Raw genomic sequence first — 16553 nt, forward strand, 5'->3', positions numbered from 1 at the left:
ATATGTATATGTGTATATATATATGTATATGTGTATATATATATGTATATGTGTATATATATATGTGTGTTAGGGGTGCAACGATACACAAAATTCACGGTTCGGTTCGATACTTTGGTGTCACGGTTCGATATTTTTTCGATACAAAAAATGTTCATGCATTTTTAATTTGTCATTTATTAAAATTATAAATATATATTTTAACTCAAAAGTACAGTTTTTAAATTTAACCCTAACCCTTGTGCGTGTTTTTTTATTTTGACAGCGAATGCGCACCTGCGGACCACTTATGTGCAGCCCTGGTTATTTAGCTCATCATATCGCAGCCACAGAAATTCTTTTGTCCATGAAACCATAAAGCTGCACTTTCTTTTTGCCTTATAGTCTGATTTGTCATAACTTCTCCGTTTTGTGGTAAGCTTTTCTTTGGCTGTCACTTCTTCACCCTGACCTGTCTTATTTGGCTCAGCAGAACTGAAATGCTTTTACACACGTACTCACATAAGCTCAGCGATTCTCTGCGCGATCAACCTCTCACATGTTTAAGCTTGCTGCGGGAGATTTCACTTGTCATGTTTGCATAGTAAGCTAACGATTAATAAGACGATGTCAGAGGAATTGGTGCGCAAATTATCATCACTCACAGATCAGTGCTGTCGCTCTCTATACACAGTTCGCACGATTGCAAAGTGAAAGCAAAAAAACAAGCGCAAATTCAAACGCGACTTCAATATGTCACATATTGACAGTGGCTCACCGATGCCAATGACATAATTACCCAGCTACATTTCTGAAAGAATGCAAAAGCATTGACATATATTTTTCCTACAATAGCCCGATGGGCAGGGAAGAGATAGATTTTGGTAGCCCGACTGGAAAAATCGCTAGCTCCGGGACGTCGGGCTAGCGATATTGCAAGCCCTGTATCTGATTGAGGAATCACTCATCTTTGGAAAAGAGTTTATTACAGAGAAATGGCTCTTTCCAAAATAAAAGCTATACTATCCGCTTCTTCTGGGCTATATTCTCAGCAGCATAAGGAGAATCATGTGCTAACAGCTGTCTAAATGACTCGGCTAAAGTTAGTAGCATGCTTGCTTTTTTTTGTCTGCTTCCACTTGTCTTTGCACTAGGATGATGTCGGCGTAAATGTGCAGTCATATTCGTTGTGTTCCCACTAGTGCTTTCAGGTTAATCTCGTTGAAATGACCTTAACGCCACAACACGGCAAATCTCCGTTAACGAGCTACCGCCGATCGCCCCGTGCATGGGGCTAGACGGCCAACACGTTAACGAGCTAACTGCGCTAACACACTAGTTCACACCAATGTAATTGAGCATTGCATGGCACATCCAACATACTGTTTTACTTTAGTCCATGACTCGCTTACCTTCAGGGTCATACGTCACATGAAAACCAAAATAATTCCAAACGCCAGATCTGAATGAGGTTCAATGCCTGTTGCAAGGAGAGCTTAACTTCTGTCTTGCTAGCTTGCCCTGCGCTCTTCCTTCTGACTATGCTGTCTGTGTTGAGCGCTCAGTGGATCTGCGCTCGACAGTGCAGCCTAGGCGGAGTAGTCGAACACAGATTCACTGAGCGCTCAACACAGACAGCATTGTCAGAAGGAAAATTGATAAAATAAATTACAAATGTTGTATTGTTCGATACATATGCGTACCGAACCGAAAGCACTGTATCGAACGGTTCAATATCAATACGAATATCGTTGCACCCCTAATATATATATATATATATATATATATAGGTATATATATATATATATATATAGTATGTAGTATATACATTAAGTTTAATATACCCTAGTAAGGTATAGTACTTTTTCCTTTGGGAAGGTACCATCTGTGCAGTCTGCAATTCTGTTGAAGAAAGATGTTGAATCTATTTATTTTAATTAATTTTTAATTTAATTATTATTGAAATATAATTGATTTCTCTGCATTTTTTTTTACACGTGCATTAAATTAAAGTTGATTGCGTCATAAGGCGCATAGGTGGTTCCCTATTTTTTATTTATTTATTTTTGCTAGGAGTTGGCAACCCTATTAGTTAGGTTGCTTAATATTTCCGCTAAGTACTCTTTAAAATACCAGAATAGTGAGGATGGTGTAGGTTTAAATTTATTAGATTTATCAGTATTTCTGAATTATGAAATAGTTTTTGCATACAGGTTTAACAGAATAGCTTTAGCGTTTAGTTTTTTTTTAAACTTGAGTATGAACTTATACAAAGCAAGATATTAAAAAAATTATTTTGTTGATTTAAAAAATACACTATATCAGATTCATATCGGTATCGGCAGATATCCAAATTAATGATATCATTATCGGACATAAAAAAGTGGTATCGTGCCATCTCTAGTTATGAGATTCAAATATTTTTTTAAAACACTTTACCAAATGATTAATTTGTCGATTTATGATAAGATATGATAAGATAAACCTTTATTAGTCCCTCAAGAGGGACATTTGAATTGTCAAAAGTTATGACAACTTGGGACACTTCACTGTGAAAACCAAGGCCGTTATAACCACTGTCCAAAGGTACTGTCAAGGTGGAAATGTCAGAAGTGCAAAGTGTTTCTGTGCCTGAAAGGCCCACCAGCAGTGCTTTGTTGTGCATCACCAGAAATAAAGGACATCTAACACCTCTAAATTGCAGTTGGTTCTTTAGCGCAACAACTCTCTTGTACCTGTTCTGTCTAGTCTGCTGCTAAGTTACAGAAGTTTATAACTGATTTATTAAGCTTTTAAAAATATTTTTGTATTCAGAGTTTTACCATTAATGAAAATCTCAACCGTTTGGTAGAGGCCTATGTTTAAAAGAAAAACTATGGCGTTTCAAACTATGTTTGAAAAAAAAAATCTAAACTTTGTTACTGTTGTTCTAAAGGAATAAAAATGCAAAGAAATATTTTTTTAATTGCAATTGTCTTGATGTGAACCTCAAATGGTTAAAAGAATTTATAGAATTACAAAGACAAAATCTCAGAACTTACACAGCCTTCAGTCCATTTAAAAATATAGATATAGAGTCTGACCAATACCAACACCATTATTTGTTGTTTTGAAAATTTGTTATATATATTTTTAGACACATGAAACATAAACAGACGCTCAACCATAAAAGGCCGATGGGGTGTTGTCATCACCCCCACTGGGTGGGTGGCATGGACACACAAGTGTGTACCCTGCCTTATGCCCAGCTAGGATAAGTTCCAGCCCTCCCGTGACCCTTGTCCACCTCCAGCTGGAGGTGTAGCTGCTGAAAATGTCTAACTAAATCTCATTGACCTGGAACACAACTGTTTTCTCTTCACTTTTAAAATTTTTATTTATCAGCCGATCTAAATGTCAATACAGATATATCAGGAAATGTTTTATATCAGTTGATTGCTCAGCCCCACCAATACGTTGGTTGAACTTTAGTAGATGCTACAACAGGAAAGAGAAGTATGTTCTTCTGTATGGATCAGAATTCCAACTCAGCATTTGCATCACAAGCTTTAGAGATGTACCAAACTCTGACATAGACAACATGTGAGACTGTTGTTCTCTTTGCAAGAATAGATGTTACCGCTACTGTTTCAGGAAATCTCACTTTCAAACACAGGCACTTGTAGCTAAAATCCTGAGTCTACATCCCACTCAGAAGGGCTAGAATTAAACTTTTAAGTGGGTTTTTTTTGTATTTACCATTAGGATAAAGGGATGGTGAACCATTTTTTTCACTCGAGTTAAATATCAGCAAAGACTTTCACCTTTTTTATTCATCCCGAAATGCTGATTCTAATCATCTGAACAGAGTCAACTTTTTGGTATTTCCTTACCTGGATGATTGAGCATGCATCAATGCTTTTTAGAAAAGTTTTGTGGTTCAGTTTGTATCTAACCAGGCCAGAAGTCAGAGTGTTCAGACCTCTCAGTTCTATTTTGTTTGTTGTCTAATGTATATTTTGAGCTTTTATCAAGAGATTATCTGTAAATAAACTTGTTTCTACAATCAGTTTGAAGTGAAGAGGCCCAGCAAAGCTCTGACTGGAGGCACGCAGACCCTTCCAAATTTCCGGATCCGCATCTTGGAGGATTCCCAGACTGAAATACTCTCTAACCTTGGTATACTTCATGTTCTTTGTTTTTCAGATATGTTTTTTTTTTTTTTTAAATTTTCTTACCAATATTAAATGTGTTGGAATGTAAAGAGGCCCAGCAAACTGTTTCAGAGTGACATTCATCGTTATTTCAGGACCTCAAGGTGGACTCTTAGGTTTTACAAATGATCATGAAAGTGCCTTTTTTTTCTTGGTTTCACGATTTCACAATGACTTCTTTGTATTTCAGTGTTTAAGAAATGTCCGGTGCAGGATCTGAGGTGTCCTCCTGGTCTACAGGAGGACGACTTCCTGGAGCTGCTGAGGTCCACCTTCCCTCAGCTAGGCTCTGATGAACCTTTGGACTTTTTTACATCCAGCACAAACAGGAGGCTCCAGCCTTTGCAAGTAGAGCCAAGGACCCCAGAGGTGATCTACAAGGCCATCAAGACTGCAGGAAGCTCGGCCCTCTACATCAGACCGAAGGTAGGTTGATACAGTTCTAAACAATTCATAAGAGGCATTTTGACACTTGTGGAGTGATGTTTTGTTGGGAAGGACTGCATTCTCTTCAAGATTCAAAATCCAAGAGCTTTATTGTCAATACAGTAGTATACAAAGTATACAGTGTATACAGAATTATGTGACTGAGTGCAAATAAGCATGTTGTTTTCAGGTCCAGTTTGTAGTGGATTTGTGGAAGGTTTTTTTTTTTTTTTTTTGAGTCTTTTAATGAGTATTGTAAGGTGTTCATAAGGGTGTATGTGTATATCAGTCATTTTGTGGTAGTGAGTTGAGGGCTCTGACTGCTTGGGGGAAGAAGCTCTTGCAGTGTCTGATCGTTACGGTTTTGATGCTGCAAAACCATCTGCCAGATGGAAGGAGGGAGAACAGTGCATGTGAGGGGTGGAAGGTGTCCTTCACTATGCTGTTCTCACGTCGGATGATGTGTCTGCCATAGTTGGGAGCTGTCCTCACTATCCGCTGCAGAGACCTCTTTTCAGCGAGGGTGCAGTTCCCGTACCAGATAGTGATGTAGCAGGACGCTCTCAATGGTTCCCTGGTAAAATGATGAGAGGAGGGAGACTGTCCTTCTTCAGTTTCCTAAGAAAGTGAAGACATTGTTGGGCTTTCTTCATGATGGTGGTGGTGTTCAGGTTCTAGGAGAGGTCAGCTGATATGTGCACACCCAGGAACTTCACACTGTTGACCATCTCAACAGCAGATCTGTTGATGTGCAGTGGGGTGTGGGTCGTTGACCTCTTCCTGAAGTTAACAACCATCTCTTTAGTCTTCTGAACATTTAGAGACAGGTTGTTATTCTGACACCAGTCCACCAGGTGTTGAAGTGTCATCCTGACATCTGCTGTGGACAAACAGAGTACTTGGTCATTGGGGGAGGGGGGCATCTTCCTTGCTGACTCTTTGTTCTCTGCTTCAAAACGTGCAAAGAAGTCATTTAGTTGGTCTGGCAGTGAGGGATCACTGCTGCATGCCGGAGGTTAGGGCTGGGCGATATGGCCTAAAATCCATATTGCGATATAATTTGAAGCACGTGCGGTAATGATATATATCGCGATATATGATTTTCTTCTGTATAACGTATTTTCCACACTATAAGGCACACTTAAAATCCTTTAATTTTCTCAAAAATCGAGAGTGTGCCTTATGTATGAATTCTGGTTGTGCTTACTGACCTCGAACCGATTTTGGCGTGCAGAAATCTGTTAAAAAAATGTTTTAGTACATGTTTGGTAAGCCGCACTGCTTGATGGATTGTCAGAGCATTACGGCTGCCATAGTGAGGAGCTTCACGGAGTAATCTGGGTCCAAAACTCCGTCCGCTTCAGGTCCCAAAGTCAAACGAACACTGAGAGCTAAAAACGGTCTAAATTCTTTCGTCTTTAATAAAATCATCAGCGTTGCTGTTTAACAAGTGTAACAATTAAGTTTAACATCCATGCATCAATGAAAACAGAATTTATTAAATTTGACGGAGTTACAAGTTAACAGGAAGTTAGCTCGCTAGCTTCCACCCAAACATGACATACCATGTTCTGACTGAGAGATTTTTGAAACTAATTAAAACGTGCAGCTCTGCTACCACTTCCAACATAAATGAAGACAGAAAACTAAACAGCAGTGGCGTTTGCAGGGTTACTGAAGTTGGACTACCTGGTATATAATTGGTTGTGCTATGCGACTGCTAGCGACACAGCTATGTTAGCATAACATTAGCACAGTGAAGCTGGAGGACGAACACCAACTTTTTTTCCACGCAATAAAAGTTAACGTGAGGGATTCTGGTGATCAGGGACAAATGCAATCGCATAGCAGGATGCTATACATGGGCTAAACTTCAGTCAGGAGAACAACTGAGATTATTCATCCACAATACGAGGTTAGTTATTAATATACTGCAACAACATGGGAATAGAACAGCTGCGAGAGAATTCAACATTAATGAATCAATGTTACGGAAGTGGAGGAAGAGCAGTTTTTGGCTTTCCCCATATTTCAAAAGTGCTTCATCTCTTTGCCATGACTGTCGCCCGGCATAATTTGCAGATGATAATGGTTGTAGCCGCTGCGATGCTTTCAACCAAAACAGGCGCAGCTTGATGATGTCATCAACATGCGCTATTGCAATAGAGCGGTATAGTCAAAATCTCTATCGTTGGCCAAACTTATATAGTTTCTATCGTATATCGTTTATATCGCCCACCCCTACCGGAGGTGTTGGCTTGTAGCCCGTGATTGTTTGGATGCCCTGCCACATGCACAGAGTATCCTTTGTACTTGTGAAATGTGTGTTGATCTTATCTGCATACTGCCGCTTTGCCTCTTTGATGGCCTGTGATAGGTCTGCTCTGGCTGTAGTGTAAACTTCTCTATTTTTGGACTTAAAGGTAGAGTCTCTGATTTTCATCAGGTTGCGTAGCTTTGCAGAGAACCGGGGTTTTTATTCAAAGCAATCTCGCAGAACAGATATGACCCCCTCTTGCCATGTTTTCACCTCTCTGACGGTTGGAAGTCTGATCCGTTTGTTGATGGGTCTCTTAATGGCATTTTCAGAACAAATATTCAATAATTTTGCCTGTTCAGACATGTTCTGATTATTTTCATACCAATTGGGTTGTATTTTTACCAATTAGTGCATATTCATCTGGTATTGTTATATCAACAGGGTAACAAATTTTTTACACATTTAGGGTTGTTTGTTCAGTCCAGGAGATTTTTTGCGATTGTGTAAGTTTTTCCATAGAGACTGAATCATTTGGAAGCTAAAGCTTTCAAATGATGAAATGTTATGTCAGTTGGGGCATGTTTTTTTTCTGTTGGGGAAACTAAACACTGGGATGGTGAAGTTTGAGATATTTTTCTGCTGTGTCTGTTTCTCCAGAAACAAGATGACAACTCCAGATCCAACCCTGCAACACCATCAGCTGATCGAGCAAAATATATCAAAAGGTAATCAAACTAACCAGAAGCATTATATGTTAAAAGAATGCTTAAGGAATTGGGGTTGGTTGACGTGTGGAGGGATGCACACTCACTGGAAAAGAAATATACCTTTTCTTCACATTTCCACCATATGTATTCAAGACTGGACTATTTTTTTATGTGACACTTTGATAAGCATAGAATTATAAATTGTGATATAGGGGTGAGAGATATTTCGCACCATGCAGGGGTGTACCTGACACTCCATTTGGATTCAGATCGCAAAGAGACTTTATGGAGGCTTAATACTAGTCTACTAAATGATGTAGAATTCAAAAAGTTTGTAAAAGAAGAATTTAAGGAATACATGGAGTACAATAACAATGGTGATATTTCTCCTAGTATTTTATTGGATGCAGCGAAGGCAGTTCTTACGAGGGAAGCTAATTTTGTGGTCCTCATATTAAAAAAAGGAAAAAGAGAAGTATCTAAAAGACCTTACTACGAGACTGAAACACCTAGAATCAGAACATATGAAAAATTAAAGAAACACAACAGATATTAATAGGTTATATGATGGGCTAAACTCATTAAGCAGAATTATTATGAAAATGGTCCCAAATCTAAGAGACTCCTTACTTGGAGGATACGGAAACAGCAGGCTGACAGATTTATTCAGAAAATTAAAAACCCAGCAAATGATAAGATATGTCATGACATGAAAAGCATAAAATAATCTTTTGTGACCTATTATACCCGACTGTACGCAGAACCACACATGATAGATGTGCCCTCTGTTAATGTATTTCTTTCCTCACTTGATTTACCATCGATAGGAACAGAACAAAATACAAGATACACAAACAATAACTGCGGAGGAGATTAACAAGGCTATTTCAAAATTGAAAGGTAATAAGATGGCCGATGAGGATGGCTACCCGGCAGAGTGGTATAAACACTTCAGAGTAGTAACCCCTCTGCTGAGGGATTGCTTTAACCATGTGCTTACGGGGGGGGGGATACCACCATCCTGGAAACGAGCAGTTATTTCAGTAATTCCCAAACTGGGTAAAAATAGAGCAGAATGTGGTTCCTATAGACCCGTATCAGTCTTGAATATCGACTATGGGATATTTGCAACAATATTAGCTAAACGGTTGGAATTTATAACTTCCGAACTAACTGATACAGAAACAGGTTTTGTTCGAAATAGGCAAACTCATGATAACGTGAGGCGGGCTCTCCATCTAATAAATAAAATGAAAAATATCGAATCAGTAGCTGTCAGGCTTGATGACGAAAAAGGCGTTTTGTAATTTTATTTAGGCCAAACAAAAACCAAGAATAAAATTTTAGACATTACAACTGCAAAAGGACAAAGGTGGATTCACTCTGCCATGTCTTGAGGACTATTATAGGGCTGCACAGTTACGAGTGATGATTGGGTGGTGTGATCCAATGTGTGAGGCTAAATGGAGATCAACCACTCATTAAAGGACATATAGATGCAGACCTGCTCCCAGCACTAATGAAAGTGCCCATAGAGACATGTTATAGGATACTCAAATATAAGAAAACTGAAAAAAGTCTGCTTACGATTCGGATTTTGCACCTGCAAACATGGATAAGAGATTTATAGAGTGGTCACATAAGGGTATAACAGGCTACTGGAAGATTACAGATAAAAATGTACTAAAAGACTACCAGCAACTCCAGAGAAGTTTTTACTTGGAAAGACAGGATTTGTTTAGATACCTCCAGCTGAGGCACCATTACGACAGAAACATAAAATTCCTAGAAGAGGAGGACACGGGCTTGGTTAAAATCTTCATTGACTCTTGTAAGGGGAATGCACCAAAGAAACACATATCCAGATTATACAAATGTTTACAAAGATGTAGGAATAATGACACAACATATATCAAAGCTAGATGGGAAAAAGAGGCTGAAATAATAAAACATGACAACAACTGGTTCAATATATGTAAGGCTGTGGTAATGACCTCAAGCTCACATCTATGGAGGGAATTTGCATGGAAAAACAGTGCGTTTTTTTGTCACGCATAATACTAAGAGTAAACAAAGTAAAGACCCCGACAAGGCTCAGTGTTGGAGAAACTGTGGATGTGTATCTGCAGGACATTTTCATATTTTTTGGGAATGTGCTAAGATTGTTCCCTATTTGCTAGTAGTAATCAAAGAAATCAATACCGTGATGGGCTTGAACTTGGCCCCTGATTTCACTGTGTTTTATCTATGTGATTTGCCACAAGGACTGAGGAATTCAGACAAATATCTTTTATTGATACTTTTGGCTGGTGCAAAGAAAGCCATAACTCGCAAATGGCTAAACGTGGATCCACCGTCATTCTTGGACTGCATAGGCATTATCAAGAAAATTTACACAACGGAGAGACTGACTTTCTCACTAAGACTTGCTGCCGATAAATTTGAGAAATACTGGAAAAAATGGGATCTTTACTTAAATGGAAAAATATTATAATTTCTGGTACCATGTGTCATTTCTGTAATTCACCTATTTGATCTGATTGTACCATAAAGGGATATGTCTTTTTTTTTGTTTGTTAGGCTAGATGCTCTGTGCTTGTTGGGGGTCTGCATGTTTTGTAAAAGATATACAGGACTGTCAATAAAAATAAAGTGTAAAAAATAAAAAGGTAATCAAACTAAAGAGAGCATCACTTGTGCGCTCTTGTGTATTTGCTGGCTCTAAAGACGTATAGCACTGCTGCACCAAACCTAGAGCCAGTCATACATTTTGGCCACGTTTTGTTGTAAAAATTGAAAACACAATGCTGTGACACTTTCAGCCAATTAAAGCCATTAAAAAATGTATTTTCCTTCTTCTCTGCGTGTTTGCGTTTGATAGGGTGAAATACAATGACGCAAAGACTCCTATAGATTTCCGGATCCGCATCCTTGAGGACTCTCAGATTGACACGCTCTCGAACACTGGTACGGTCATGTTCTTCATTATGGAGCTAAAATGATTAGTCGATTAGTCCTAGAGACTGGCAAACTATGATTGCTAAATAAAAATATATGTACAGTGGTGTGAAAAGGGGTTTGCCCCTTTCTTGATATATTTTTTGTTTGTCACACTTGAATGTTTCAGATCATCAAACATAGTTTTAGACAAAGATAACACAAGTGAACACAAAATGCAGTTTCTAAATGAAGGTGTTTATTATTAAGGGAGGAAAAAAATACAAAATGTGTGAAAAAATGATTTCCCCTAAACCTAGTAACTGGTTGGGCCACACTTAGTAGCAACTGCAATCAAATGTTCTTGATAACTTTAACAGCGCTGAATTTTGGCTCACTCATCTTTGCAGAATTGTTGTAATTCAGTTGTATTGGAGGGTTTTCGAGCATGAACAGCCTTTTTGATGTCATGCCACAGTCTCATAAAGATGTTTTCTGGCAAAACTGAGATGTACCTTTTGCTCAGCAGTGGTTTTTGTGTTGGAACTCTGACTTGCAGACCATTTTCCCCCTTAATAACAACACCGTCATTTAGATGGGCGATCGTGGCTCAAGAGTTGGGAGTTCGCCTTGTAATCGGAAAGTTGCCAGTTCGAGCCCCGGCTTGGACAGTCTCGGTCGTTGTGTCCTTGGGCAAGACACTTCACCCGTTGCCTACTGATAGTGGTCAGAGGGCCCGGTGGCGCCAGTGTCCGGCTGCCTCGCCTCTGTCAGTGCGCCCCAGGGTGGCTGTGGCTACAATGTAGCTGCCATCACCAGTGTGTGAATGTGTGTGTGAATGGGTGGATGACTGGATGTGTAAAGCACTTTGGGGTCCTTAGGGACTAGCAAAGCGCTATACGAATACAGAGCTGGAAATCGGGAAGGGGGTAAACACTTTTCCACATCACTGTATATATTCCACAGCTGGTTACTAAGTGGTTGCCTGAGGTTATCAGAAATCGCTAGGCAAAACTCCAAAGCAATTACAAGGAAATCGAAGGTGTAGCAACTGATTTTGGATAACTAGCAACTAGTCAGGGAATGCACATTTTTACCTAGCAACCAGAAGCTGCCAGGGAGTCTCTAGGCTGGTGTAGCTGAAGCCTTAATAAGTTACAAAGAAGTGTGTTTGTGTGAGTCCTGTCACTGATTTATGTTAATGCAAGTTTACAAAACCTCTCAGTGACCAGTAGTCGTTTGATGAGGTCTTCTTGGACTGTGGTTGATCACTCTGCTAATTTTTTTTTTTTTTGTTTTCTTTTGTTTTATAGACTCAAATAACTGTTAAATAACTGTTAGTTAAATAACTGTTAGTTTCTTTCAGGCTTTAGATCCATCAAAGGTTGAACTCTTTTTATTTCAGTGTTTAAGAAATGTCCGGTGCAGAATCTGACGTGTCCTCGTGGTCTGCAAGAGGACGACTTCCTGGAGTTGCTGAGGTCCACCTTCCCTCAGCTGGGCTCTGAAGAACATTTGGACTTTCTCATATCAAGCTCACACAAAAGGCTCCAGCTGTTGCAAATAGAGCCGAGAACTCCAGAGGCGATCTACAACGCCATCAATGCTGTTGGAAACTCGGCCCTCTACATTAGGCCAAAGGTAGGTTGAAGCAGTTATAGACAATTCATATGAGACATTTTGACACAACATTTACATTTGTTAGCACATGATTTCTGCTTTTCTGTAGAGCAGCAGCTTTCACAATCTGCTTTGCTCCTAGCTTGTCGATATTTTTGAGTCAGGTGACTTTCTAGCAAGGAAGTAACATTTGAAATATGGTTCTTACTGGCTTGTAAATGTCTGTAGTTGTGGGTTGACTAGAAGAAGAGAATTTTTGAAAAGACGGTTGAATTTAAAAAATCTAATCTAAACTTGTACTTTTGTTGTTTTTGCAAATAAATTTGTAAAAATAATTTGTGGAACTAACCCTTACAGACAGGGAAGGAGGAGGAGAAGACCCTTCACTCTTTACAGACAAATGTCGATCCACCGTCCAGTGATGCCGAGGCACTAAGAAGTGTTAAAGCTAAACTGCTTTCCAGGTAATTTAAAAAACTGATAAAACAACTGAAATTAAAGAGATTTGCTACTGATATTTATTTTTTTTACAAAGGCTTTTACAAAAACATCTTCTGAAACAATAAAAAATTAAATGAACAGCATGAAAAAAAATCAATTGTAGCCAGATGACACCATAACTTACTTGATTATTATGCTTAATTAGATTAATATAAAGAAATGCATACATCATTTTACTAACAGGAGTCAACTGAAAATTAAAGATGGCGAAATCTGAGAAAAGAAAATGGCTCTAGAATTCGCAATTTACAGTTTTACAGGTGGAAATTTTTCAGCAATTTAATTAATGCATTTAATTAATTAATTAAGATATATAAATCTGAGATCTAGTCTAATCTCCTAGTTTCCTAGTTTTGTGTTTTGTTTCCTGCTTTTAGTGTTCGTGTTTCACAGCAAATAAAGCCGTTTTGAGTGTTAGACGTTAAATGTCTCAGTTTGTAAGGGACAATTCAGATGACCTTTATTGGATCCCAGTGATCTCTGGGGCCCTCAGACAATGTCAGTTAACACAATCCTCCGTGCCATCTGCAGATACTAGCTAAAGCTCCGTCATGCAAAAATAAGTCATATTTGAACATGGCCCAGAGGTGCCATCATGTCATGTGGGCCAAGAGTCATTCGAAGAAGTCCAAATTTAATATTATTGTTGGTGATCATGAACGTTGCATCCGCCAGGGAGACCATCCATCGTGTTATCAGCGTTCAGTTCAAAAGCCAGCTTGTCTGATGGTAACGGGGTGTATAAGTGCAGACGGTATTGGCAGTGTGCTTGTTTTGGAACGAACTATGAAAGCTGAAAGGTATATAAAGGTTGTAGAGCAAGATATGCTTTCCTGGGAGGAAAACTCTTATCCTTTTTTTGTGCAAATTTTTGTTTTGCAACAACATGTACCTAAAGCCCATTAAATATCAAGTGTTTTTCGAGATTGGATTACAGTGGTCCCTCACTATAATGCGTTCCATTTTCGCGGCCTCGCTGTTTCACAGATTTTTTGGGTGCAATTTTGCATGCTTTTTTTTTTCACAGCGCATTTTGTCCTATGTCCTGATCGACTGTAAACCATTGTCAATCACTCTCGTACCATGTCTCCAGTACAGTACAGGATGTGTTCAGCTTGTCAAATTTACATAAATCTTCGCTAGCAGAAGAAAGCAAACACAACAGTGTCGACGTCAAAGGCACCTGCAGTAGCACACCAAAAGGCAGAGGAAGATGCACAAAAAGTTGGACTTCTGGACAAGCTAAAGGAGGATAGAAGTTACCGTATTTTTCGGACCATAAAGCTCACTGGATTATAAGGTGCATTAAGCAAAAAAACAAACAAAAACCAAACAGTCAGATAAGTCAAACTTTACTCAACTCATTCTTCTTCCATTGATTCATTAATGATGAATTCTCTGGCAGCTGCTCTATTCGTATGTTCTGTACCTGAAAACAGGTTTTGATCTTTGGTTTCATTCTATAATACTGGACTTATTTTTCTACAAAGGTTTGAACTTTGTGTGAAAGTGTGTGAAAGAAGTGTGAAAATGTTCATGCCTGTCTGAGAAAAGTCTACAGAGTGTGTAGTGAGGGGTTTTACAGCCTTAAAACATCTATAATATTTGTAAAAAAATAAAGATTACCAGTTTGCGAATTTTACCTATTGTGGGTTATTTTTAGAATGTAATTCCCGCGATAAACGAGGGACCGCTGTAACTGGGATTCAGTGAACACTTAAGACTTTGTCTTAAAGTCATTTCGAATTTGCACAAAGTAACTACAAATTTATGTTCCTCGGCAGCCCAACTCAGCATGACGATGACACCACAGTCGATGTTCTGGCCACCAACTCAACATCAGAAAACCAGGACCTGCGAACTGAAGAAGATGCTAGTGACAGCGAAGTTAACTCCAGTGATGGCATGAATGAAGATGAGATGTTGGATGGAGACGATGACTGGAAACCTGATCCCAAGCTGCAACTGCCAAAAAGAAAAAAAGAAAAACAAACAAAAAAGAAGCAAGTAGCCAAGTGTTGGATAAAGAGGTTTAAGGGTAAAGTTTCCTGTAAAGTTTGTGGAGTTGGGTACACTCACCTGGCCAGTTTGATGAGACACATCTGGAGTCACGTGGATGAGCCGCAGAGTGTTTGTGGAGTTTGTGGAAAGACTTTGGACTCTGTGGAAAAGTTGAAGGACCATCTTCAAAATTACCAAAAAACTTACAAGTGTTCAATTTGCGGGAAGTCTTTCTACTCCAGAAAGAGCTTGCGGAGCCATGTGTCTTTTCACACAGCAAACAAGCTGTTCAAATGTAACGTTTGTAGCAAAACCTTTCCTCGAATGTCTGCCCTGAGGATTCACCGTTCGATTCATGTGCAGGAGAAACTATACCAATGTGATATATGCCCCAAATCATTTGTTCTTAAGGGACAGCTCACAGCTCACACCAAAACCCACACCAGGAAAGAGCGATACCACTGTAAGATTTGTGGTAAGTCTGTCGCTGATCGCAGGGCTTTGAGCCGACACAAGCTGACTCACACTGGTGAGCGGCAGTATTGCTGCCACATCTGCGGAAAGCAATTCAGACTTCAATGGTCTTTGAAGACTCATGAGAAGATTCACACAGCCAGGGACCAACCGTACCTCTGCCACATCTGCTGCAAAACCTTCACGACAAATCAGACCCTGAAGGCTCACCTGAAGACGCACAGCAACGAGAAGCCTTTTGTCTGCGTCACATGCAATAAAGGTTTTGTGAGCAACAGCGAACTAAAGAAACACTTGCGAGTGCACAGCGGTGAGGCTCCATACGGCTGCACCATATGTGGACGTTTTTTTAAACAAAGGGCTGCCCTAAACTCCCACGTCAAGATCCATGCGGGCATCAAACAGTTTGTGTGTGAGATCTGTGGGAAGGCGTGCTCTCGCAAGGCACACCTGAAGATTCACATGAGGATCCACAATGGAGAGAGACCGTATCAGTGCACATTATGCGAGAAAGCCTTCACTCAGAGCCACTGTTTAAAATCGCACATGAAAACCCACCAGCCCGAAGAACACAAGTCCGCCACTCAGTCCACGCTCTAAGAGACATTTTAGCGCAGGGTCTTAAAAATCAGTCAGTTAAACATTTTAGTTTCCCAAGTTCATGTGCTACAACCTTTTATATTTGTTTGTTTTCTTAAGTCAAAAAAGTATGGAAGTGTTAACAAATTTTTCAGACTATTTTTGGATAGTTAAATGTAAATGTGATTATGATGGCCTCACTATGGTGAGTTTTCCCTGAAATAGAAAAGGAAAAATTCTGTGTATTAACAAAAAACGAATGACTTATTCAGTTATTGATTATTTCTTTTGGAGATTATTTCGTTTTTGGGGTTTTTTTTTACCAAATATGTAGATGAACATTTTAATTTTCCTTTTTCAACTTGTGTTACTTGACACTGCCGACTAAGGTGGAGTCAAAAAAGTAGTTTATGTTCTTCTGTTGAGCAAATCCTCAACTCCAGACTTTCTATCCATAAAAAATTCTATCCATCCATCAAACCAGTTCAGACTTGTGGGTGCTGACTGGGGTCTATCCTAACTGTCAGAAGAGGAAGAGGATGGATGAATGGATAAATATAATTGTTAAAGTGCCACCTTGCCTCAATTGCTGTAGTGTTAGCAATTACAGTATGATTTTTTTCCAGATGAGTCTTGTTAGATTCCGAGGTAGGCTTTGGGGTTTCACTTGTTTGGAACAGCAAAATGTTACAAATCTTACTGTGTGAACTGTGTGCTTAATTTAGATAGTAACATGCTTCCTTGAATAAAAAAATAAACAAAAAGCTTACTGGTACTGAGTTGGACCTCCTTTAGCCTTTAGAACTGCCTTAATTCGACCAGGCAGAAATTCAACAATGTGCTGGAAACATAGCTCAGAGATTTTTCTCCATATTG

The 16553-nt window shown here is 39.2% G+C and overlaps 1 protein-coding gene across 1 annotated transcript in view; it reads left to right on the forward strand.

Annotated features, from left to right (window-relative positions):
* Nucleotides 1-16431, forward strand: part of LOC101472730 (uncharacterized) — a 29197-nt gene extending 12766 nt beyond the window's left edge. The window contains exons 6-12 of the mRNA XM_076879887.1: nucleotides 4029-4137; nucleotides 4363-4598; nucleotides 7516-7583; nucleotides 10447-10532; nucleotides 11908-12143; nucleotides 12480-12586; nucleotides 14408-16431. Coding sequence (XP_076736002.1) covers nucleotides 4029-4137; nucleotides 4363-4598; nucleotides 7516-7583; nucleotides 10447-10532; nucleotides 11908-12143; nucleotides 12480-12586; nucleotides 14408-15698 — 2133 coding nt within the window. The 3' untranslated portion in view covers nucleotides 15699-16431. The remainder of the gene's footprint in view (nucleotides 1-4028; nucleotides 4138-4362; nucleotides 4599-7515; nucleotides 7584-10446; nucleotides 10533-11907; nucleotides 12144-12479; nucleotides 12587-14407) is intronic.
* Nucleotides 16432-16553: the final 122 nt, after the last annotated feature.

This window comes from Maylandia zebra, linkage group LG3 (genome assembly GCF_041146795.1).
Source record: "Maylandia zebra isolate NMK-2024a linkage group LG3, Mzebra_GT3a, whole genome shotgun sequence".
In the NCBI taxonomy this organism is placed as follows: Eukaryota; Metazoa; Chordata; class Actinopteri; order Cichliformes; family Cichlidae; genus Maylandia; species Maylandia zebra.